This window comes from Artibeus jamaicensis, unplaced genomic scaffold (assembly GCF_021234435.1).
Source record: "Artibeus jamaicensis isolate MK-2021 breed Jamaican fruit bat unplaced genomic scaffold, CSHL_Jam_final scaffold_474, whole genome shotgun sequence".
Taxonomy (NCBI): domain Eukaryota; kingdom Metazoa; phylum Chordata; class Mammalia; order Chiroptera; family Phyllostomidae; genus Artibeus; species Artibeus jamaicensis.
Window position 1 is genome coordinate 44,881,269 of NW_026522046.1, and position 25,778 is coordinate 44,907,046.

Here is a 25,778-nt window from a genome sequence, read left to right on the forward strand (position 1 = left end):
AAGAGTTTCCTCACACCCCCTTGTAGTCTTTCCACCCCAGACCCCAGGCAACCTCTGTTGAGTACCACTATAGATTACTTGGAATATTCCAGAATTTTGTGTAGGTGGGATCATACAGTGCATCCTCTTTTGTGCTGGCTTCTTCACCTGTGCTGCCGTCTTCATCAGTAGATCATTAACTTTTATTCTATTCCCTGGTCTGGGTAGATCACATTTTATCTGTTCTCCTGTTGGTGAACCTTCAGGCTATACACAGACTTTTCTGGCTATTAGAAGTAAGGTGTCATGAACAATGACACAGAAGTCTTTGAATGGATGTATGTTTCCATGTCACTTGGGTAGTGTCTAAGAATAGAATGACTGGGTCTCTGGTCCCCAAGACATTAGACGTCTGGCATGATCTCATGAGCTTTGTTATTTTTTTCCTTTTTTTCTCTTTTCTTTCATTTGGATACTACTATGGGGTTGTATTCAAATTAACCCATCCTTTCCTCTTTCTCTTCCATTCTGCTAGTCAACCTACCGGCTAAATTTTTTATTTCAGATACACGTTTTCTCAGTTCCCAAATTTTAACTTGGTTCTTATTTTTATGTTCTATATCTCTGTTGAGGTTTAAACATTTTTTTCATTTATTGCCATTATACTTCCCCAACCTTACTGAGCAGTCTTGAAAACTGTCATCTCAGGGTTGACCCCTGTTAATTGTCTTTTCTCTTGAGACTAGGTCAGGTATTCCTGGTTCTTCATAGGCCATTTAATTTTTATTTGAACCCTGAACATTGTTAAAGACATACTGTAGAGACTCTGAGTTCTGTTCTCATAAAGTATGCGGATGTTTTTCTTTTAGCAGGCAATCAACTTGGTTAGAGCTAAACTTTAAACTTGACCTGTGGTGGGTTATGCCGTAGCCTGTTCTCAGTTTGGACTTTGCAGTCGACCCCATGTGTGTGCGGTTCAATGGTCCGCCACAGACTTTTCTAGAGTTCATGCACAGAATTAGGCATTTCCATCCCAGCTCTCTCTCTTGGCTGTCCCCAACCCTGCGGTAGCCCTGACAGTGTTCGGGACACCTTCCCTGTTTTCCTGAACCAGAAAAGTGGTGATTTGACATTGGAGTTTCAGTTGACCTGTAACATATCACAGCCACAGTCGTCCTCAGGGCGAGGCTAACAAGGTGGGCCCTCCCCATGCCTGAGGCTTCCTGTGAGTTTCGACTCCTCAGAAGTCTGCTTGCCTGTCTTCACTCTGCAGGGCCCTCGGGTGGTAGATTTTATAGTTTTTTTCCAGTATAGACTGCTCTCCTTGGTAAAGTAAGTTTGCTACCGTAAGCAGAACTACTGTTTGTATATTTTTTCTATTTCATTGACTTTTGTCTTGTTTTAGTATTTCCTTCCTTTCATTTATTTTGGTTTCAATTCACTTTTATTTTTCTAACTTTCTGAAGCTGGAGTTTAAATAGCTGATTTTAGATCTTTCTTCTTCTCTAACACAAACACCTGAAACCATAACTTTTCCTTTGAACACTTTGATTGATCCTCTCTTTATTTAAAGAGAGGATTTTGATAGTTTGTCTATCATGGATTTTGGGGGGCATTCATTTTGATTTTAAAATATTGCTTCAGAATATTGTCCTTCTTACCTTTTTTTAGCACCCCTGACTCATGGCACTCGAGGCAAGTGTCTCATCACCTCACCTTCTCTGACTCAGCCACCTGCCTCAGTGAGCCCAGGCCCCAAACAGCCCTGTGGTGACGCCCGGCTCCAGAGATACAGCTGGGCAGTTGTGGGATGTTATCCAGAGGCTTGGCAGGCTCAGTCACACTATCAGGAGAGCCTTCCAGGAGGGCGGCGCTAGGCACACTGGGAGTCCATAAAGTGCCCAGGAGTTTATCGGGGAGACTACAGGCATGACTGAGAAAGCCCTTCATCCCAGGTGGCCAGCAGACCCCACAGGGACTGGCTGGGGGCTTCTCAGACAGAGGGAGAAGCAGAGGCCCAGGGGCTGGAGAGAGGAGGCAGCCTTCTCTCTAATAGGGTTGCGCTAATGTGTCAGGATGTTTGAAGACAGACTGCAAAGGCAAGGGGTGACAGGGGAGAAGGTATTCAAGGGCCAGATTAAGAGGACTCATTCGGCCCATGTCAGGGCAAAATGTGAAGAACTGGCTTTTGAGAAAGGGAGTAGTATGATCTGATTTTAATGGGACCCGTTTTAGAATGACCACTCTGTGTACAGTGGGACAGATGGGTCCAAAGGGAGAAAGACTAGAGGGGGTGTCACCCACGTAAAACTCAGGAAAACCAGACAAGGGATGGTGGCGGCCTGTACCAGGAGCACAGCAGCCTGAAGGGAAGAGAAGAAGCTGATGTGAGAGCATTTCAGGGGTTCTGTGGACAGCGTGATGGATTGGATGCTTGTGGTGAGGAGGCGGGAGAGACAAGGGGGGTTCTCAGGTTTGCCACACTGGAGGGGGAGATGGTTTGGGGAGGGAGACAATGCAGGGGAGTATTGTTCTTGGACTGACATGGCGCAACCTGATTCGACAAAATGCAGTAAGTGAGGACCCACCAGGTGACATCAGCTGGTAGACTGGTGGCAGCTGCAGAGACACATCAGTGTGCCTGCCTCCGTTGAAGAGAGGGTTCCTTCCAACCCTTGCAGTAGGAGACACATGCCAATGTGTGACAGACACAGAATTGGGAAGTGCATTTAATGTCAAGTGCTTTCAAGTCTAGGGAGACCCACAAGCTCTAGCTCTTGGTGGTGGGAGCTGTGGGTTGGGGGGAGCCCAGCTCCTATTGCCTTGCGGAGGCTCAAACTGGCATCCAGCCACTGGAAAACCAGGGTTCCAGAGTTTTCCTGTGTACAAAACAGTGGAGACATCTTCCAGGGGAGAAAACTCCTTGCTCCCTACACTGAGAACCCGGCACCCTCTCAGGAGGGTGTCTGAGTGTGTCCACAGCACAGCTTCTGTGCAGCTATGGTCAAACCAGGATGGGACACCAGCTAGAGGGTGGCTTTGTGTGTTTGTCCTGCAGGCCTGGGAAATCTGTGACAATGACTATAACTGGGGCAAGAGGAGCCCTTAGCTCTTCCAAGGAGAAGAACGGGCAGGGGGACGAATGTTAACAGTCTTCAATGACATGGAGAGAGAAGAGTCACTTGAAATGTGTCCCCTCAGGAAGGTGTGTGGGACTCCTAATTCCTGGTACCTCACAATGTGGCCTGACTGGGAAATGAGGCATTGATGAAAGTAAACAAAAGTGAACCCATGAAGTGGCTCCTAACCTGGTATGACTGGTGATATTATAAAAATGGGGAGTCTGGACAGGGAGACAGACATGGAGGGAAGATGGTGTAAAAAGATGGAGAGAGAGCCATGTGGGGACAGGGGCAGAGGTCAGAGATGATGCCACAAGCCAAGGAATATCTGGGGCCACCAGATGCTGGAGGAGACAGGAAGGACCCCTCCCCCACACAGGTTTCAGGGGCCCGTGGCCCTGTGGATACCTGATTTGAGACCTCACACCTCCAGACCTGTGAGACAGTGAATTTCTGTTCTTCTAAACCACCAGCTTGTGGTAATTTGTCATGGCAGTGCTAGAAAAAGACCCAAATCTCTCGGCTCCCTCAGGAACCTGCCTTCATCTTCTCAGTGCAGGGAAGGTTGCCAAATCAATACGAATGTGGAGACCACAACACTCTGAGGACCTGGTGCCGTGACCAGGTGATTGCGAAAGAGAGTCTGTTTTTGCTAAGTAAACATTACATGACGCAAGGAGCCACTTTCCTGACAAAGAACTGCACACCTAGGCCGTCCTGGCCTGCGTGCCTCCCACCTCTCCTCTCTGCCTTCGGAGCACAGACTGACCCACATGTGGTGGCTTCCGCTCCAATCCTGCTCAGGGCACATGAACATGTCATTCCCACACTGAGTCTGCCTCGCTCTTGTCCTGCTCTATTGCAACCTCTCTTTCCAGTTAGGAAGCCCCAGTCTCTTACCCAGTTCCATTCCTGTCTTGGCCAGTGTCCTTGTGTTCGAGTTCCAGCCATGGGTTTTGTCCCTGAAATAAGGCTGGCTGGGCTTTCTCTCCATGGGCCCCTCCCACGAAGAGGTCCTGCCTTGGGGCGGGGCTCTGGGGCTGGGTCCCACTCCCTGGGTCTCCTCCTTTGTGTACATCTTCACTGCACTTCCTCCTGGGTTCGCTTCCCTTGACCTACCGGCCCTTGACCTGGAGAGATTTGTAGACCAGTCTTCCCCAGTATGAGACCCATCGTGGGACCCTCCCTACACAGTCCACTTCCAAGGCCTCCCTCAGCCCCTGCCTGGCATCTCGAGCTTTGCTTGGTGTCTGGGCCCTGTCCATTTCCACCCTGACCCTGGTCATCCTCACAGCAGGGACTGAGTGTGTGGGGGCCACACCCATGTCCCTGCAGGCTCCTGACGCTCAGTGTAGGGTCCCAGCAAACTCTGCTGATTCCGGAGTGTTTGCTTATCTATATAAAGCTCTCTCTGGTCTCTGGGCTCAATCAGCCAAGACCTTAAAATGATTACCCACTTAGAGTTTCACTGAAGAGCCCAGTAGCAATCGTTACAAACCAGGTGTCCAGAGCTCAGCCAAACGTTCCCATGGAAACTCCCACTCCATCCTCTGTAGCAAAGCCCCACTACCTGCCCATCTATAGCATTAAGTCAGCATCCATGAGTCACATCCGTGGCCACATAGCAACTCAACTGAGGTTTGGTTTTCTGTTGATAAAAACACTTGAGGGCCAAGCAAATGCTTATTTACTCCAAGAACATCAACCACTGGCTCCCCTAGGTTCCTGTGGGCGCCTGTGTGATGGACCACCCAGGAGGCAAGATGGAGCTTGCAGAAAAAGATGGGCTTGTGTTTTGTTCAGTCTCGGGTTTCATACCTGACTCTGTAACTTATCAGCTATGTAACTTAACTTCTCTGGACCTCAGTTTTCCCATCTGTAAAATAGGGGTCCTAACAGTTTCTACACATGTTAAGAAGATATGATTCATTGTGGAGGAGATAAGGTTTGATGGGAAGTAGCCCCACAGAGTGATCAGATCAGAAATTTCTAACCAGTCAGGTGATGGTGGGGAGTCTACCCCAGGCCAACACGTTTATAATAAAAGGCTTACCTTTGCCTTAAGCAAGCCCCGTTCATTGTTTCTGGGCATCTAGGTAAACACACCTTTGAAATCAGCTATAACCTTCCTCAAGAGAACACATGATGTTCATTGTCCTGTAATCCCATCCCCACCTCGTTTTTCCCCACACTCACCGCATCTTTCTTATGTTCCCTCCTCAATTTCAAATGCATAAAAGAGGTGGAAAACTGTTGTTTTTTGGAACGTTTGAGAACTTGCTCCCCAGCATGTTGTTGGTTTGGTGGTTTGGCTCTGATAAACTCTTTTTTTTTTGAGTTTTGAATTTTTATTAACTTTGATTTCAATATAATTTTCTTAGTTGTAAGTTTATACGCTTTAAATTTTTTTCTTTTCAAATCCTTTTAAAAAATTTTATTGATTATGCCATTGCAGTTGTTCTATTCCCCCTTCATTCCCCTCCACCCTGCATACCCCTCCCCCACCATTCCCCCCCTTTAGTTTGTCCATGTGTCTCAAGTTCTTTAGCTTCTATATTTCCCCTACTATTCTTGCCCTCCCCCCTATTTCCTACTTACCATCTATGCTACTTATTTTCTGTACCTTCTCCCTCCTTCTCCTCCTCCCACTTCACTGTTGCTAACCCTCCATGAGATCTTCATTTCTATGGTTCTGCTCCTGATCTAGCTGTCCTCTTAGTTTGCTTTTATTTTAGGCGTGGTTGTTAATAACTGTGAAATTGCTGTCCTTTCACTGTTCATCTTTTTTATCTTCTTTTTCTTAGATAAGTCCCTTTAACATTTCATATCATAAGGGCTTGGTGATGATGAACTCCTTGAATTTGATCTTATCTGAGAAGCACTTTATCTGTCCTTCCATTCTAAATGAAAACTTTGCTGGATAGAGCAATCTTGGATGTAGGTCTTTGGATTTCATGACTTGGAATACTTCTTTCCAGCCCCATCTTGCCTGTAAGGTCTCTTTTGAGAAATCCGCTGACAGTCTGATGGGGACTCCTTTGTAGATGACTGTCCCCTTATCTCTTGCTGCTTCTAGGAGTCTCTCCTTCATTTTAATCTTGGCTAATGTAATTATGATGTGCCTTGGTGTGTTCCTTCTTGGGTCCAACTTCTTTGGGACTCTCTGAGCTTCCTGGATTTCCTGGAAGTCTATTTTCTTTGCCAGATTAGGGAAATTCTCCTTTGTTATTTGTTCAAATAAGTTTTCCACTCATGGCTGTTCCTCTTCCCCTTCTGCTACCCCTATAATTCGGATATTGGAGCATTTAAAGATGTCCTGGAGGTTCCTAAGCCTCTCCTCATTTTTTTGAATTCTTGTTTCTTCATGTTTCTCTGTTTGGTCATTTTTTTCTTCCTTCTGGTCCACTCCCTTGATTTGAGTCCCAGTTTCCTTCCCATCACTGTGCATTTCCCGTCATTTCAATTAGTTTAGGCTTCATTTGTTCCTCTAATTTGTGATTAAAATCAACCAGTTCTTTGAGCATCCTGATCACCAGTGTTTTGAACTGTGCATCTGAAAGTTTGGCTATTTCTTGGTCGCTTAGAGTTATGGGCTCTGGGGCTTTGAGATCTTCTTGAACCATGTTTTGGTCTGTTCATGCCTGTTACATATGAGGAGCGGAGCCCTAGGTGTTCATTAGGGTAGGGCTGCCCAGGTTGCTGGTTTGTGACGCTGTATGGGGGGTGGGGTCAGAGCAGGGCAATAGCAGTCCCCTCTGCTGCTTCCTGCCGCTGGGGTCTGCACAGTCTGTCTCAATACTCACTCCTTTGCTGGTTTATCTGCGAGTGAATGTGTGGCCATGGTCAGCCTGCTACCTTGCGCCCTCACTGCATCTGCCCATCTCAACCCCACGCCTGGGATCCACCAACCACCGCTGGAGTGCCTGGGTCGGTCTGGCCGAGTTTTCCTGCCCAACCTGCTCTGCCAGTTGCTGGCTCCACCCCTCTTACCAGTCTGGTTGAATGGTTCGTTGTTGTCAGACTTTCGTATAGTTCAATTTTCTGTGTTTTGGTTGCATTTTTTGTTACTAAAACTTTGTTGTCTTTAAACTTGGTTGTGTGAGAAGGCACAATGTTTCCACCTATGCCTCCATCTTGGCTGGAAGTCTCCCGATAAACTCTTATAAACGATTCTCCACAGGTTTGGATCTTTCTTACGTTGAACCAATCACAGTGAACGTAAAGAATTTGGGACCAAACTAGGTACATTTGCTTGATTTCCCCGATCTTGTTCTGAGATTTTTTAATCCTGGCCACTGCTGTGTCTATTCTGTGGCCAACGGTTTTTCTCTACAAGCCCATGAAACGCTTGTGGGCTCTTGTTTGCATCTTGGTGAGTAGCATTCATACCCCTCTGCCCTTTCTTTCTAGACTGGTTGTTTCCTGCCATTTCTACCTCCTAGACACTGATTCCACAGCTCAGCTCCTGGATACAGACCTCTGGCTGCATGCTAAGCCTTCATATACTTCTTCCCACCTCCCAGCCTCATGCTTTTCCTGGGCAATCTATTCTGTGTCACTTTCGCCTTGGCCTGGGGCCATCACACACAGAGATCAGCTCCACAGTGACAGTCCTGTGTTACAAGTGCAGGGATTACGACACTCAACCAAGAGGGAAAGGCCTAGCTCACTCATCGACTCGAGAGGTCAGACTGGGTGAGACATGGGACCTCAGGGAGCTTTTAGGTCTTCTGTGAAGTATGTATGCAAGTTACAGGTCATGAAGGGAGAGGAAGCCAGAGCTGTGTGTCCTCCTTTCTTCACTGGGTCTGAAATGGAGTGTTATGTGTTGGAAGTTGTTTGAAGCATTCAGAGCCCTGTAGGTGTGAGTGTGCTTTGCTCTCTGCAAAACAAGATGTGACAAGAAGTCATGAGATGTGTGTGTGTGCGTGTGTGCGTGTGTGGCTTGTATGATCAGAGGCAACAGGTCTCACAGGCAGCAGGTCAGCTGGAGGGGGTGGGGCAAGGAAAAGCACACATTGTTCTGCGTTGACTGACAGTGAGCCTTGTTTGTTACAGACTGTGGCAGACCTTGACCTCAAATGTAAACAGAGTGCACAGAGAGTGGACTGTTGAGAGCAATAGTGTCTGACAGATTCAACAGAGGCAAACCAAGAAAGACAGAGAGAGTGGTCTGTGGGACAGAAAAAAACACATTTGAGGCTCTCAAATGTACTACATGCTAAACATTATTATGGCCGCCTTACATTCAAATAAAAGGGTAGGAAACCTGAAGGAAAACTAAAGTTTTGAGGAAGAAGATGGACTTCTGCATAAAAAAATTAACCACTGAAATTGTTGGTTTGATGTTTTTGGAGACAGGTGCACAAAGTCCAGGATTCCTGAGGAGAGGACTGTGATCTGCTAGGATGCTGTGTCCCCAGCCCAGACCCAAATGCTGCTGCAATGAATTCCCATATTCACGGACCCAAGGCCACAGTGTGGTGAACACAAAGCTGTCTCTTGTCTTGGATGTGACTAGCTCAGTTCTTAGCCAAGGTCACCGCTTAAAGGTAAGCAGATGCTTGAGATAATAGAATAGACGATAATACGTGTCAGAGAAATTTCATGCAAATTACAATTAATAAAACACATCCTACTGATGAGCTTCATCACTATGCACTTTCTGGAAAACATTTTGGAAAATATTTTTCTTTTCCTCAAATGTGACTTCCTACTATATGACCAGGCTTTTTTATTTCCAGCTGTCATATTCTCACTCAAACAGTCTTGCCACTGCTTTGGATGTTGCAATCAAATGAACCAAGGTTCCAAAGAACAGGTTCCCAAAGGGATGCTGGAAGAAAGTTTGGAGCTATAGCAGCCACATGTGCCCATGTGGCTTCCCTAGAAAAGTATGTCAAGGACAACAGCTGTCCTTGGGTGCATATTTGCTGGGTGGATTTCAGATGGCTGTGCTGTCTTATAGTTACACTCATGGGTGTCTTTAAGGCTTATATAAGTACGGGTTTTCTTTCTTTCAATCCATCCAAGTAAAAGAGCAACAGCGCATAAAGGACTTTGGTAGGCAATGAGGTGCTGAAAGATTGCTGTTAAATAATTACTGGATCTTTAATCATTGACTAAAATGAAATGATCAGTACAGCATCCAAGCAAAAAAGAGAACACAATGAGGCAGGGATTTTATTTCTTTTCTTTGATTAGAAGGGAAGCAAAATGCAATCCTTCAGGTATTGACAGACACGAACCTCTTAAGTTCTGAGGGCCCAGCTGTCCCCAGGGAGGGTGGCCAGCATCACTGCAAACAGCTCTTTGGAATGAGTTTATCTCTGAGCTCCCTAAGGAAGTGTCAGCTTCCTCTCCACCGCGCTCCCCCACAGCACCTTGACCAGTCCAGTGAAGGAAACAGAGACTCCTGACTGTGGGATTGGCTTTATTGTGTTTGTATGTTCTATTGTTTCACAGATTCGAGTGATTCCATATGTAAAAACAGAAAGGAGATGCAGTTGCATATGCAAAATGAAATGGTCTAACACTCAGAGGTATGGATTTGTAAAACACGAAAGGACATCATTAAAGCTGATCTGGCGTAAACTGGGCTCACTGCCCCCCCCCCCCCAGAGCATCCATGCCACTCAGTGTGAGATTTCCAACGCGCACCAAACAGTAGCTCAGCCTTGAGAAACGCGAGTCACTATTCCACCAAGGCAGAGTCAGGTATAGGACACACATCAGTGTCACAGTACAGTGATCAGATGCGGAGGGATACATGGCAGGAAACTGAGGCTTGATCCAGACGCCGGCAAGGGCATGCCGCTGGGATTTACAAGGAGTGGGGCTGTTTGCTTGTAAAATCTGCATGTGATTTGGGATTTTAGTCTTCATAACCTTCCCTTGAATTTCACTAAGTGGTATTTTGGAGTGGGTTCTTTTGGATTCGAGAGGTCTGTTTACCAAAGCAGCCACTTTGTAACTTACAATTCCATGCCACCGCACAGAAATAATTCTTCAAAAATAGATCCAAGTTGGCTGGTGTCCTGCCTTCCTCTCCCGAATGCTATTGAATACCCCGTCAGCACACAAACCGGCTTCCTCTTGTGATCTGGAAGTTTGTTTTTGTAAAAAGCCCCTGACACAGTCATACTTCCTGTGATGATTTGTTTTAATATAACATCCTTATTCTTAAGATTTCATTGCTGATGAAAAAAAGGTAGTTAAATTACAGAGATGAAAAAAAACCCACTGCATTTCTTTGAACTCCCCTCCATTTGCCTTCTTGGAAACTCTTTTTAAATAATATTAAGGACATCTGTGCTAGTAACGATACTAGTAATAGTAAGCTGAGGAGTCACATTTCTTAGCTCAGAGTCAACAACGTCTGACCTTTTTTCTTTCTTTTCTTTGTCTTTTTTTTTTTTTTTAGGAAATAGCTACTCTATAATCAATTGGAGTGGCTAACTTAGAGTCTAATTTTGAGCAAGTTCTACCACTGACTTGAATACTTTTAGCTCTCTTAAGGGGGTGGGAAGGTTTGGATACTAGATAGAATTTGGTCTCAAATAAAGACCATAGCTAAGTACTACGTCATGAAGTGGGAGCTGCTACTCAAGAAGTTTGCCAACAGGTTCTCTAGACTGACTCCTTCTGCATCAGCTTTGCCCATCCAGGGTCAGCCAGGAGCACAAACCCTTGGCCTGGTTCTCCCACAAGGGGCTGGGAAGAAGGGCTCCGGTGCACCGTGCACTCTGGGCCTCCCCTGGATGCACAGGCTCCCACAGATGGCATCCTGCTCCACGCTGCACAGAAGGTGTCCAAGACCCCCTGTTTGCTTGCAATTTACTCATACTAATGGAGCAAGTCAAGAAAATGTCCTATATTTTCTAGAGAAATATCCTTTCTCTACTACCAGTGACATGAAAACTGTCACTTCCTAAGAAAGGGATATTTATGTTTGGCTCTTATGTGAATATTTTCTGTAAGGCTGGCAGAGCTAACAAATTAATATTCAAGACCAATGAAATTGGACAAAAAATTGTTCCGCTTATGCAATTTTGTGATTCATTGATAAAAACGACATTTAGAACCTCATCATAAAGTCCACACGGAATGCAGGACACAAGTCAGTAAGCAGGACACGCCTTCCACGCCCAGCACAGCTGGTGTTCCTCGTTCTGGGATCCTTTTCAGGGTCATGAGGCCCCCACATACACATACAGCATCTTTGGCTTTTATACACATGCACCAATGACGTTCTTAACTGCATAGTCAACTCCTGTAGTTAGGCATTAACTCTCAACTCTAATCGAAAGCTGTTTCTCTGTCTTCTATTTTTACACACCAGCAGCACACTAATGGAAAAATAAAAACTCCTGCCCCAGTTTTGGATTGTCTATCTAAACGTCTACACGTTACTCATTTGAACTGAGGATTTTCAAGCCACAGGGCTCGCTGACCGGGTGGAGTGAGTAGCCAGGGCGAAAACCAGCGGGCCAAGTGCCAAGCTGAGAGGAAGCCAAGCCCCACAGGAGAACCGAGAGAGGATGAGAATGGAGGGAAAGGGCTGGAGCTTTCGTACTGTCTCATGTTTCTTTTTTATAAAGCATTTCGCAGAAGTAATTTTGAGGGGGGAAATTGGACTAAAATCATCAGTATTTCTTAAAGATTAGGAAAATGGGCTCTCCTGGGACACCAGAGGTCTAGAATGACACTGTCTGTTGTCATGCAACACCGAGTGGCCAGTTTTTCCCTGCAAAGAAGTTCTTCACCGGGAGAAGTGAATTGATGTACAAGCTAGTTGATCGAACATTTTTGCCTTTCTTATTCTGAAAACAAAGATTTTGTTTTAGATTCTTTAAAAGAAAATCAAACCCACATAACAACAATAAAAACAGTTTACTGACAAACACTAATGCCTCAAGAAGTTAACTCTTTCATTCTTTAAAATCCCAGTTTAGTTCTAATCACAACATTTCAGTGCAAATTCTAACTCTGGAAACTCTTAACTCTGCTCTCAGACACTGGAGTCTGACAGCAGACAGGTCGTGCTCACTGTGGTCCAGGGACCTCAGGTTTGGCTGCTTGGCAGGTCACTCTGATTAAAGATAAACTGAGATTCCCAAAGGGCAAAATGTATGCAGTGAATCCACAGGATGTGAAATGTTAAGCTTTGGACCTTCAAGTGTAGATTTTCTTCTCAGGGGAAGAAAATTCAGAGCACCGTGGACTCATCCAGGGTCAAAAGCTGGATTTTGAGTGCACAGTTGGAAATCAATGCTTGAAATGCTAATACCTTTCATTACAAAAATCCCACCCCACCAAGCTATGATAAGATAACCTGGATTCAAAGCTAGGTATTACAAATGTCTAACAAACAAGCAAAGGAAAGCCAAGCAAGAACAAAGCCAAGACTGAGAGACTAGAAGTGTTCCTGACACCACGTGGTCAAATGTCTGACCCTTAGGCCGCAGTGACGACACACAGAACCAAGCCCAAGGACAAGGGTGACTGACCCTTTATGGAACTACCAATGCATAGGCCTTGTGCCTTCTTCACTTCATTTTTCTATTTTCTTCTTTCTCCAGACGATGTCTGAGAACTGAAGGTCTAAGCAAGGGAGAAAGAATAGTATTGTGATCGAAGCGTCTATATAGGTTTATATACCTTAATTTACATTTCAATGGTACTGAAATTCACAGTCAATTAAAATTGAAAGCTAAATCCAAAGAGTTGTTTAAGTTCATTTAAATCTACAGTCCACTCATTCCTGGCATTTTCCCCTTTTAACCAGTTAATTTTAATTTCTGGAGCCTCTTCTCTGTGTTGTGACAGCCCCACAAATGGGAAAGGGGGTCCCTATGTGCCCCCCACAAAAGGTGGCTCACTGTGAAGGTCAGTGAGTGAATCTTTGCTACGCTTCCAAGCCCATTCATTGGCTACTGCGGACCATGTATGCACAGAAATAAGAAAGACACCACCTTGTGGTTTCTCAACCAGAACATGGCATTTTTGGATGGTCTCTCTGAGAAGACCTGGTGCATGGAAAATACTTCAAAATGCAAAAGCTTTTGGGGGTCAAAAGTGCTCCATGAGAATGGCTTCTCCTCAGCTGAGGGCAGAGTGTGGACCTGTTTTCGCCAGAAGACCGTGTCCAGACAGAACCACTCTGCCGCCGGAGTCTTTCGTCAGCCTGTAGGTGTGAGAGCATTTTGTACGAAGTGATACCAAGTGAGCGTGCCTGGGACAGGCCAAGTTTTAAACCAGTCACAGCATCAGAGTCATGTAGTAAAAATTAGGCTAGATGATTTATTGACTTACACAGGTATTGGCTTTGAAGACACTGTGTATTTATTTTGTGTGTGGTGCAAAAGATCAGGTGCTCAAGCCTCCCAAATTTGGCTGAGATAGATATGCTAAGTGGACATGAAAAAGATTTCTCCATTTCGTGCTACATCATGGTACTATATGCAATATAAGTATGTAAAATCCTAACCTTGGTCACATTCAAATGAACATTGATGGAAATACTGGGAGCAGAATTGGATAGTGCGACAGGAAACCTGTAAGCATGCCCATGTCACCATCCTTCTGTTGATTATACCACGATATACAATCAAAAATCACAGAGAACAACAACACCTAACTACATGTAATTTTTTAAGATCTAAAACAACCTGCCAGGAAATTATCAACAGAAGAAGGAAAGAACTTCCTGAATAATTAAAGACAAAAACCTCTTGTGCATTGAGAACACTTTCTAAGCTTTTACAGCTTCAGACCCCTCCGTTAGATAGACGGGCAGTCCATCTCAGAGGCGTTGGCCACATTTTCTGTTAATGAGAATAGGGCAGCGTCAAGAGATGGCCAGGCTTGCCAGAGTCCACCTCATCAATTACCAACAGTCTGAATGAGTCCCCTGAGTCCCAGTGTCCCCAATCCTAGAGGAATCCCACAATTTCCACAACTGTGCTTCAAGAGCCAGTGTGCGAGTCCCTGTGTATATGTGCATGCCTGTGTGTACACATGTGGGCTCACGTGTATGTCCAAGCAGCACCTACACACTTACAGTCATATGCTTCTTGAGCAAATACACAAATCCATCCCATTTTGAATGAAATGAGAATTCACCTTTTGTGCATTTAGCCAATCCTAGCCCATTTATCCCCTGCAGCAGAGAAATACAGGGTGCCTGGTATCTAAATTCTGCTGAAGGCAAAGTGTTACTCTGTAACACTGAGTTGCACAAGATTTGTTTAAATACTGAGGACATCCTTGACATGTTATCCGATGACCGGATTTTGCTCATGCTTCCCAGACCCATCTGGGTATGAATTCCCCTTGCAATTCCTGTTTTGCGGGACCATTCAACTTTCCAGATTTCAACATCCGAGCAAATGTCTGATTCTTACCCAGCTTAATTTTTCTTTTGTTCTAACTCTTCTCCACAACCAGATACAATACTTAGCTGGAATGAGACAACCATTACTTGCAAGAGTTTTATTTTGCTCTCAGAATGTCAATGGCACTTCCTCTGGGGACAAGGCATCTTAACAGATAAGGAAAGAAGTGGCTGAAAGGAAGTGTGGTTCATAAGAATGAACTACAGGAAGGACAGGTCCAGAGGCCACATGGACCTGGGACCCACAGAGTCCCACAGATTTTCAGAAGGTTCCTCGAACACACTGCCCAGAGAGGAGTTTTTCAAACTCATTTGTACACAAGTCACTTGGGGAGTCCTAGTAAGATACAAACTCTGATTCTCTAAGTTGGGTGTGGCTGGGGTGTCTATACTACTAATAAGCCCCTAGATGGAGCTTGATACTGCTGGTCTGTGGTCCACATTTGGAACAGAAAGGGCATGTTCCAACAGAAAATGAGTGTGAACAAATAGCCTCAGCTCCATTGGTGTATGTCTCCACCACCCTTAACTCCTGATTGATCGATTTTACTCTACACAATTCAATCCACTGGAAAAAAGGTAACAATGGAATTATTATATTCTGTGAGTACAAAATATATCCCCCTGCCCCATTTTCTGTATTACCAGATAGCCTCCAGTATATATAACATTTTCTCTGCCTGAGGGAAAAAAAAGTGTTTTAAAGCAATGATATAGTGAATATCAAAGTGAACCACATTTCAAGTCTCAGCCATAATGTCTTTGATAGTTGGGTTGAATAAATACCTTATGTTACAGCTGCTACCCTTATGCAGAAAGGCATTGCCATTCACTGTCAGCATTGCTGAATGTCTCTCTCCATCCAACAGGACATTTTTGCAAGTGCCATGCACCAAGGTCTTCGAAATGTAGCCCATTTTAGAAAATTCGAATTTTGAGAGTTTGTTTCAGACAAAGCATTTAAACAAGGAACCCTCTTAAAATTGGAGACTCTTGTTTAGCCACCAGATCAAAGGAAAAGATAGATTTTGCACATTTGCACAGTTTGGGTTTTTTTTTTTTTTTTTAGAGTGCATCCACACATTTTTGGTGGAAAGGAACTCAGGTATGGAAACCTTAGCAGAGTGAAACTGAAGCCATGGTTCTACCATTAGACATTGCTCTGTTGCAACAAAAGTGTTCTCAGTTCTCTTTCCCGCTGATCCTCCTGCCTGTACTTCTCCTCCAGTTTCTGCTTCTCGGAGTCTGTACAGTAAAACGTGCAATCGGAGCTCTTCCGGATCTGCTCAAACTGACTAAAGTCGGCCACGTACTTCCCGTTTTTGGAGAGAGAGACCACGGGCACAAACTCAAAGCCCCAGTAGATCTCCTCGGGGACGTAGGATGTGCGGCTCTGGCAGACGGCGCTGGTGGACTCCACGGTGGCATTGAGGAGGACCACGAGTTCGAAGTCCTTCTCCTTCAGGTTCTGGGGTGTGAGATCTCTCAGGGGGCTGGTCTCGTCCAGCACGTGGTAGAATGTCAAGGGCAAAATGAGGAAGGGGCTCTCAGAAGAGGAGTCCACATGGAATTTGACGGTGGCCTGGTTGAGGAGGATCCGCTCCCCCTCCTTAGTGACGTGGGTCTGGAGGAGCTTGCCAGAGAGCTGGCATTGAATGAGCAGACTCTTCCGCATGTTGGCCACCTGGATCACCAAGCACAGCTTCCCATTCTGCTTGGTGATGACAGCACAGTGGCTGAACTTGATGGTCTCTGCCCGCTTCTTGGGTCTGGCGATTTTGGCCAGGAAGGTGCCCGTGATGAAGATCTCAATCAAGGTCGTGATGACCAGCTGAGCCACCAACAGGAAAATGGCATGAGGGCATTCCTCTGTGATAGAGCGGACACCATAGCCTATGGTTGTCTGGGACTCCAGGGAGAAGAGAAACGCCCCCGTGAGAGAGTCCACTTTCATGATGCAGGGAGTGTGATTTGAAATGGGCTCACTCACCTCTAAGTCCCCGTGAATGAACGCGATGGCATAGTAGATCACTCCAAAAAGAAACCAGGTCATTACAAACGTGGCGGCAAACAGGGTGAGCTTATACCTCCACTTCATGTCGATCACCGTTGTCCACAAGTCTTGAAGGTAGAGTAAGTATATGCCGTCCACTTTGTCGATTCTCACATTGCTGTGTCCACTCTTGGACATGACCCGAGGTCTGTGGGACTTGAGTCCAGGTCCGGCTGTGTGCTTCACCAGGGGAGCGCTGGACATGCTGAGGCGCATTGGGTCCATCAGCAGGCTCTTGGGACCACCTGAGGAAATGACAAAGAAGGACATATTAGTATTGTCACAGGTGGTAGGACATCCAGAAAATGCAACCAGGATATCCATGTGACATAAGTATGAATGCACGTGACATACACAGGAAAGGACACTTCTATAGGCAAGACTGATTGACTTGAAGTTGAGGAAATGAGGAGCATAGACCCTGGAGACAAGCAAACCTGGCTTACATGCTGGCCTTCCAATGTATTTGCTGTGTGAGCCAGGATAAGCTATTCAACCTCTCTGGTCTCTAATCTGTACAATGAGAAGAAAGCCTCTGTCTCAGGGGTTTTGTAATAGTTAAAGGAGACAAGGGCCATAAAGTGCCAAACCAGAGCCTTGCAGTTAAACAGCGATGCTCATCTTCCCATTGCATTATCACACTTGCAGGCACTTGCCCCACAGAGTATTGTAAATATTTATGTACATTCAGGTACCATAGATTTCCAGTTTTAGAAAATTTAAAAATGAGTTGATTGAGCATACAGTTGGTATGGATACAACTAAAATTTACCATCCACAAGATTGGGCTGTTTTTTTTTTTTTAAGAAAGAGAGTGAGAGAGAGGGAGAAAGAGAGGGAGAGAAACATTGGCATGAGAGAGGAACATTGACCAGTTGCCGCTCGTACACACAATGACTGGGGACTGAACCCGCAGCCTTGGCACATGCCCTGACTGGGAGACAAACTGGTGACCTCTCACTTTCTGAGATGACGCCCACCCAACTGCATCACACCAGCTGTAGCCATAAGATAGTTGTTGACAAGCGATAGAGACTGCTAATACAAATTTTGTCAACTTGGACAGTATTAATACAATTTTTCAGAACTTACCCTTCTGCATGACATTTCCCATAACAGCAATTTATTTTGCCCCTAATCCAATGAATAATTTAGAATCCATGATCTCTCCTAGTCTTGATTACATTGGAAAAGACTGAGTTATCAAAAACCTCCAACAAACACATAGTGAATGATTAAACTTGATTAATGGCTTCATGGATATGCTGGTTATTCTCAGGTACCATCCCCACACCCTGTTAGGCATGACATTTAGGCATGGCACACAAACTCAGCCTTACTTCTTCAGAACTACGTCGGACCAGCAGAGAAATGCATTTGAAATAGTTAACAAACAAGCAAACACACACAGGCTTCGGGGAGGGCAGACCTACCAGGAACACGGGCCCGGTTCCCACAGGCTTCACAGGCAGGGCCAAGCTGGGAGCGAGGCCACCCGGCCTCTTATAGTACCTGCCTGGTGACCGAGATAAATGGCCCCTACATTCCTTGGAAAGATAATAGGACTGATTAGAGGGAATTCTACCTGGTTGACATGGTTTGTTTTTCTTGTTGTTGCTCCCACCTACTGGCATGTAAAAAATTTTTTTTTAATTTTCTCCTATAAAAAGGAACTGGTGTGCAGTGGTCTATGATTCATGCAATAAGCTTCGCTGGCTGAGCAGTGTTACCCCAATTAGGAGCTTGGAAAACAATCCTCTGGGCAAACCCCTTCAAGGAAAGTGAAACCGTGTCCTTCACGGGGCAACACTTGAGGACACAGGGTGTCTGCTGGGCTCCTTAGTTTTCCTGTTACAGTATCAAGAGTGTGCCATTTACTGAATGTCCCCTGGAATGATCTTTTTTTTTTCTTGGAAAAGCAAGTCACCTTTTTATTTTCATTGCAAAGAAGGACCATAAGTTACTCAGAACTTATTTTTCTCATTGAAGCCCATTCCGCTAATACTGGGATTGTTTAAAAGAAAAGCTCAGGGCCCTGGCTGGTTGGCTCAGTTGGTTGGAGTGCTGTCCTGTGCACCAAAAGGTAATCTGATTTCCAGTCAGAGCACACACCCAGGTTGCAGGTTTGATCCCTGGTCAGGGAGCATATGGGAGACAACCGATCGATGTTTCTCTCTCACATTGATCTCTCTCTCTCAAAAAAAAAAATCAATAAACATATCCTTGGGTGAGGATAAAAAAAACAAAAGACAAGTACAGGATATAATTGATGAGCATGGGTCTTATTAGACACTCAGCAGTACTCGTCAGTGACCAAGAGGAAAGAGACCAGGGTGACAGTTTGGAGACCATGCCACACTGGCACGCCCCAAGCAGAGTCAAGCTCAGGACTTGACTCTGACAAAGACAAGTAACTGCGTGCACTTAAAAAAAAACCTGCCAGGGAAAGTGCATGCCATGTAATCCACCGAAATCAGAGGCTTAAGTGCTCAAGGTGAGCGATGCACAGACGTTCTGCGGGGGCGAGCGCCGCCCCAGGCTCCCTGGGCCACCAGCTTCTGCCCAGTGGGCCCTGTTCACACTGGGCAGTGGCCTGAAGCTCCTGTTCTAACCTCTCTGGGAGGGGGGGGGACAGCGGGCCAACTGGGGGTACGCTGCTCTCGGGCCTCCCCCTGTGTTTCTGCACGGCCGTTGTTGGAGTTGACGACACCCATAGTGTCTCCCATCAGAGTCTGGTGAGCAGGGTGTGGGAAGAACCTCAGGGTGGGCCTTGAGTTTAGCATCTCTCCATGGAAGAGAGCAGCTGGTGGACAGCCCTCCACGGGCAACCCCTTCTCCCTCCCTCTCGACACCCTGTGCCCGCAGTTTGCTGCCCGGTCACTTACTCAGCAGGTCAGACGCCGTCTTCTTCAAGGTAGGTGGACCGTCCCGGCTCCCCTTCACCCACCTGGCTACCATGGGATTCTGCTGTCGCCTGAAAAAGAGAGGGACACGTGGGGTTCACAGGTGTTTCCAAAGCAACTGGTCCAGTAAAACTGACCCTTAACAATTCCCCCGAGGCCCAGGGCCCTAGCATTTATTTCCAATCCCTGGTCATCTGGCATGGTGCCAGAACAAAGGCTCAAAGAGTGTTTTAAGGACGAAATTGAAGCCCTCACTGCGGAATCCCCACCCTCTGGAGGGAGTGAGATCTCAAGCCACCCTGGCAAGAGGGTGAACTCACCCCCATTGAGGCCCACTGTCAACTGGCCGGCAAACAGGAGGCAGGAAGGGGAAGTGCAGCGGAAGTAAACAGTGAGAATTGGAGGGGAAGAGTCTAGAATATTTTTACCGCCTGTGGAAGTGCATTATTATTCTTGAGTCACAGAACATTAGAGTTGAAAGGATTGTCGAAACGGAGGCATCTGACAGACATTTTTCAAACATAGTCACTGAGACCTGGGAGGTTGGGATGACTTCTATTCATCACAGAGATGGTTTGTGGCAGAAAGAATGAGGCCCAGAGTGTGCAGAAGCCAGGCCATAGCGCTTCCACCCTGACCTCCAAAGTCTAACATGATCTGTGCGGAGACGGCAGGGCCTTTTACAGCTGCTTTCCTGAACTGCTTCTTCCTAAGCCACGCACACACACCAACACACATTCCTATCTGTCTGACCCGAAAGGGCATGTGTACACCTCACACTGCTTTTCTAATCCAGCAACAATTGTAAATAACTACAATAATTATGTTGATCGGTTAAGGAGTCCCAGCTATCAACCCGTATAGCCTCTTCTACAGTCAATTCTCTCCAGGTGTTCATATGTTTGGCCAACGGCCTCTTTCTTTGTCATTGCTCCGTCAGGAGGCAACATCGACCTTATTTGGTGCCTGCTTTATCATACACACTTTGTCCCACTCTTAAACACTACTTTATTCCTCAGCAGACTTCGTTGATGGCATTGATTTCATTGCTGATAGACACCCTTATTCCACATAATCTTATGTTGCTGCCTTTTCCCCCCTTTAGTCATCCTGCACTCTACCCTGGCTTCAATTCCAAAATGTTAAGGAACTATCAGAGCGTACCAAAGCTAAGGATGGGGGAATGATAAAGACGTTCTCTGCTATTTTCCCCTCTCCTGATCCCACAAGTAAGCAAAATCCCACACAAACCATTAGTAGTTTTCTTTACGCTTCGTATTAATTTCTCCCATTTGCATTATATTGTTCCAACATGTGGGTTAGGATTGCAATTCTTAGAATTACAATATCTTTGTTGAAGTCCTTGAAATTATTAAATGGAGAGATCAATATTACTCCCTCTTACGGCAAGCCAACAAAATGTACATGGCATGAGTCATTTAAGGCTCATGCGGTGTAGCATTCATTCTCTGGAGATAAAGGAAAGAAGAACATATTTTGGAAACAGAACTAAAGAGTGGGCATGCTGAAAAAGGTAATTAGCTGTAAGGAGAACTATACTCCCAGCGCTGGGAACAAAATGATGGGAATTGAAAAAAATGGAGAGCAGGTTACCATCACCAGCCTCAGAAAGGAACAAAATTCTGCCCGAGAAAAGGGCTCTTTTAAGAGCGGGTGATCAGAGAAATCAGCCAGAGCCAGCTGGAACTCGCTGTCCTGTCAGGGAGAAATCAGCCTGTACGTGGCCCGCAAGCCACTGAGCAAGTAGAAGAAATACAGATGCAAATAATAAGCACAAGTATCATCAAAACAGGGCCGGAAGTGGTCCAAAGTGGGAATGGTCCCAAGAGGGAAAGGTGACCATGAATAATAACAATGGCGCTGACAAAATGATAGAATAAAGACTCAAGTAATGCTAAAGCTCCAGATCAATGATAACCATCATCATCGTACAAAACGACACTGCAGGCCCCATGCCCGCTACTGTTCAAATGCTTTCCAGGTGTGATCTTAACCTTCACACCAACCTTGTGAGGCAAGCACCATCGTTGCTTCCGGGAGGGGGGAGCTGAGGCACAGATCAGTTCGGTAACTCACCCAAATTCTCAACAGCTGGCGTGTGATGGCAGCGCCCCCAGCAAGCTCCCCAGCCCCGGCTCGCCATCACCCTGACTCAGGTGCTCACGCCTAAGCGGCCTCAGAACCACCTGGAAGGCTCTGAGTTTCTGATTCGGTAAGTCTGGGGCGGAGCTCAAGAATTGGCATGTGTGACAAGTTCCCAGGTGATGCTGCAGCTTCAGGAATCCATGGTGAGAACCATCGGACATGCACGTGGTTAGATGGTACCGACAGTGTCTCCCCGGCCCCCCGCTCCCCTCAGCGTTCTGAACTAACACTATCGCACCCCTGCTTATCGGTTTTCAGAATGTCCGGTCTACACCATCTGCATAGACGAATGCCAACTCCCCAGTGGACCGATGCTAAGTATTAACTTTTTAAGTATTAAAGATTTTTTTTCCTAGTTGGTACAACACTGATACTTTCTAAAAATTGAAAGCGCTGTTGAGTCAAATTTTGGAAGTTTTCAATTTTCCTGTTCTGGGAAAAACTTCATTCTGTGTGCTATGGTGGGCGGACGAAATATCTGCATCCCCAGAAAAAATAAGGAACAGAAACTTTGGGGGAGGCAAACCTGGAGCTTCCCAGGCATCAGGCAAAGTCATTCTATGTGCCTCCAAACTGGGTAGTGAGGGTACGGGGGGAACAAGATTGGAATCAAGCCGGAACTTCAAATTTCTAGGCTAAAACTAGAAAATGTGGGGACCTGGCTTTAAAGCTCTAGTGAAACAGCTTCCTGTTCGTATGAAAAGTTGCTTGAAAAGCTTTCTTGGATGCTCCATATTCCTTACAAAACAATTTTTGGGTGATTTAAAAAAAAAACTTGTTATGAATCTAAAATACATGGATTAAACTTCCCTTTAAGGATACACAGGTTTAAATATTAAGTCGAAAAAGAAATGGTTGACAAGAGGTACTTGAGGTTCACTGAACTCAGAAGGTCTAAGAGTAATTGGAAATAAAGTCAGTGAGGCTCGTCTCCCTGCAGACCCTGTGACCACGGCTGTTGGCCCGCTGCCCCTCCCCTCTGCTCCTCAGACCAGTCCAGGACCCACTCCCGTGGCTGCTCTGACTGTCCTACAGCCACTTCTTGACTTCACCCATGGCAGCTGAGGACACAGATGGTTTGCCCAGGTGGCCTCCAGAACAAACACACTCACTGAGGCAGAACAAGGTGGCCGAAGGTGAGTCTCAGCAGATTCCAAAGGGTAGCCATTTACTTGCTGGGGAAATTACTCTTTCCTTGTGCAGGAGTGATTCTTCCCTCGGGCCGTGGAGGGCTGAGGGTGGCTGGCAGGGGACAGCTTCCAGAGGCCGTGGAATCAGTCATCATTCTCCCCCCCTGGGGGGGGGAGGGGGAGCACCGTCTGAGATGACGGCACATTCCCCACCTGGTTCCTTCTGTCCCGATGATCCCTGCTTTGAAGATGTGAACTGGGACCTGTGGGTACAGCTGTCATCATTGTGTGGCCATGGCTGACTGCTTGTTGCTGCCAGTTACTGGCTGCCAGGGGGGGTCCATCCACAGAATCCCCCGTGAGCTCACTCCTGTGGGAGAGCGTGTCCTCACCCTTTTGAGTCTGATGTGGTCGTGTGACTGCTTGGCCAACGGACTGGGACCCACGGTGACTCACACCACACCTGAACAGAGGCGTCAGGGCACTGTCTTGGGTGAGCTTCAGTTGGGCTGTTCCTTCTTCTGGGGGGTGAGAGGAGGGGCCACTTGGAGCTGAGCTACAGCTGAACCAAAGCGGACATGTAACATGGGTAAGAAACAACTTTTGTTGCCAGTGTAAGTCATTGAATTCTTGGAATTGTTTGTCACTGAGACAAAGCCTCGTAAAAGCCTGTCCGCAGACACACCCTTTCTGCATTTTTGTATCTTAGAGCAATGGCCGGACCTACAAGCTACTGGATTTAAAGGCAACATGTAAAGCCTTCACACAGCCTTAATGTGAACACTGAATGGTGGTCTATGACTAAATGTGGAATAGGAAAAGAAATCCAAATGAGCAAGATTCCGATAGGAAGAAGGAGAACATAGAAAAGAAGTGACGGGTTGAATGATGTTTCTCATTCAATCCCTCTGAGTCAATATTTAACTTTATCTTGAGAAGACAACTTTTCAAGCATGGTATAGGGCCTTAGACAGCATGATTCAACTATTCCGGGAGCAAGAAGCCCTCGGTTAAGGACACGGTGGTCTCATGATCTGCAATGACAGACATGCTGGGCAGTGCTGGAGGTCATTGTCATCGGGTCATTGTGTCATTGCCAGCTTTCAGTTGAGAAGGGGGTGCTTAGAAGGCTCCAGACACTTTCTTTCCAAGGCAGTTACAGACAATGCTCCATTTAACCCTTCCCTTTACCTTGTGAAGAGAGTCCTTTCTCAATGTCCCCAATGGAAACACTATCTTGCAGAGATTAGGTGATTCACACATGTTCATAAAGGTGCCCCACGGAAAACGGTGTTGGCCAATCAGAGCTGTCTGTCTCCACAGCTGTGCTCCTGCCTGAGCACTGTCGTCACACTCATGGAGGGCACCACTTCACCCGTGCTCTGCAACACGGCAGGAGTTCCTGCTCATTACGTGTTAGTGTCCGCTGGACAGAAGTAGCCGTGATGGAGTCCTTGCTTATCCCGTGCCGGGCCTTACAGAGGTGCCATGTAGTAACTGAGTTCTCAGGTGGACATGCCGCTGTCGTTCCTGTACTTCAGGTTTGGAAACCGTGACACAGCCCAGGGTCCAGAGTCCTTGCTTTTCACCTCAATACTACTCATTCTCTGAAGTTCGGGGAGCATTTGAACTGCCTGGGGGTAAAGTGTGCATAGCTGGGGGCCACTGGGAGTTTGTGGTTTAGTGGCTCTAGAGAGGAGCCTGGGGATATGGATTTCTACTAAGTCCCCATGGGATGCTGGTGCTGCCAGTCTGGAGACGACACTTCCAGAGTATGAGCCACACTATGAGTTAGATAGACATGTGTGGGAAAAGCTCATAAACTGGTTTGTCTGAAAGTTCAGGCTTGTTACCTGGCAACAGAAAAGGAGAGACAGAAGCCCATGGGCTTAAACAGACAACAATGGTGGCCGGCGGGTAGAGTTTCCAGGTAGCCAGGACAAGTGTCCCAGAGGACAGAAGATCAGGCATGCTGGCTTGGGGGAATAAATGAGGATTTCTGGGGAAAGGAGAGCAACTGGCTGAAGACAGCTCCGAAGTTTCTACTGCCATGGCAGGTACCACCAGCCTGGAAAACCCGCGAGACCTAAGCAGGGAGCCCAGGTTCTAGGGCAGGGAGAGCTGAGGCCGGAAGGACCTTAGCCAGCCTCTCATCAGCTTCCCCCAGGTATGTGGCGTTTACAGGTGTCCCCCAAGTAAAGAGACTTGTGGTCAGACAACTGTGGAAAGCTTTACCTACCAAACTTCTAAACGCCCCACCGTCTGTACCCACTGGAGCATCACACCCCACGTTCACCTGTCACAGGCTCTGAGAAGCCCTATAGCAGACACCTGTGTCACCATACCTGGCATTCATCGGACCTCTGGGAGGACTTTGAAGAGCACCCATCTGGTCTAAACTGAACTTTATATTTGGGGGAAAAGAGGATCAAAGACAGTGGTTTGGTCAAAGTCACTGAGCCCATGGCAAGGCTAAGCCATTTCATAGGCAGATGCCGCTCTTGGTTGTCCTGAAAGACCCTGAGATGGGCCGCCCCTCTCACTGGACACAGAAGACAGGGCAGCAAAGCTGAGGAGGCCCCCACCCGCCAAGGGCAGCATCAGCATCAATTGAAGTTCATTAGAAATGCCAGTTCTCGGCCCCCGCCCTTGAACTGCTGAATAAAACCTCTCAGTGCTGCCCCAGAACCATGTCTTACAGAGAACCCAGCTTCCCAGAGGCTGCTGCGGCCATTCGGCCTGTGACGGCTTGGCGAACCGGCCAGGTCTTTCTTTCGCCCTGTTACCACTAGAGAAGCAGCAAGTCCCCCTTTGAAAACAAACTCCATATTTTTGCATCGCCTGGGAGCATCTAATGATCCAATTTGCCTCTGCGGTCAAATATTTAGCCTTTTTGCCTATGTTTCCATTCTGTTATTATTGTTTTGAATTCCATAAGTACTAAAAAAATCTCTTTCCATGGCTAAATGTGGTCTGCATAGTTATACCCTTTACTCCTTAGTGCTGTCTTTTTAAATTTTTTTCGTTCCA

The 25,778-nt window shown here is 46.4% G+C and overlaps 1 protein-coding gene across 6 annotated transcripts in view; it reads right to left on the minus strand.

The window, feature by feature from the left end:
• Window positions 1-14,011: 14,011 nt before the first annotated feature.
• Window positions 14,012-25,778, minus strand: part of KCNJ15 (potassium inwardly rectifying channel subfamily J member 15) — a 42,393-nt gene continuing 30,626 nt past the window's right edge. For 5 of the 6 annotated variants that reach the window (XM_053657803.1, XM_037155251.2, XM_037155253.2 and 2 more), the window contains 2 exons: window positions 19,435-19,523; window positions 14,012-16,794 (listed from right to left, as the gene is read on the minus strand). In XM_053657803.1, the coding sequence (XP_053513778.1) occupies window positions 15,647-16,794; window positions 19,435-19,507 (1,221 nt within the window). In that variant the 5' untranslated portion in view covers window positions 19,508-19,523 and the 3' untranslated portion in view covers window positions 14,012-15,646. Of the gene's footprint in view, window positions 16,795-17,982; window positions 18,097-19,434; window positions 19,525-25,778 lie in introns of those variants that run through there. The other variant, XM_037155254.2, reaches the window with a different exon arrangement.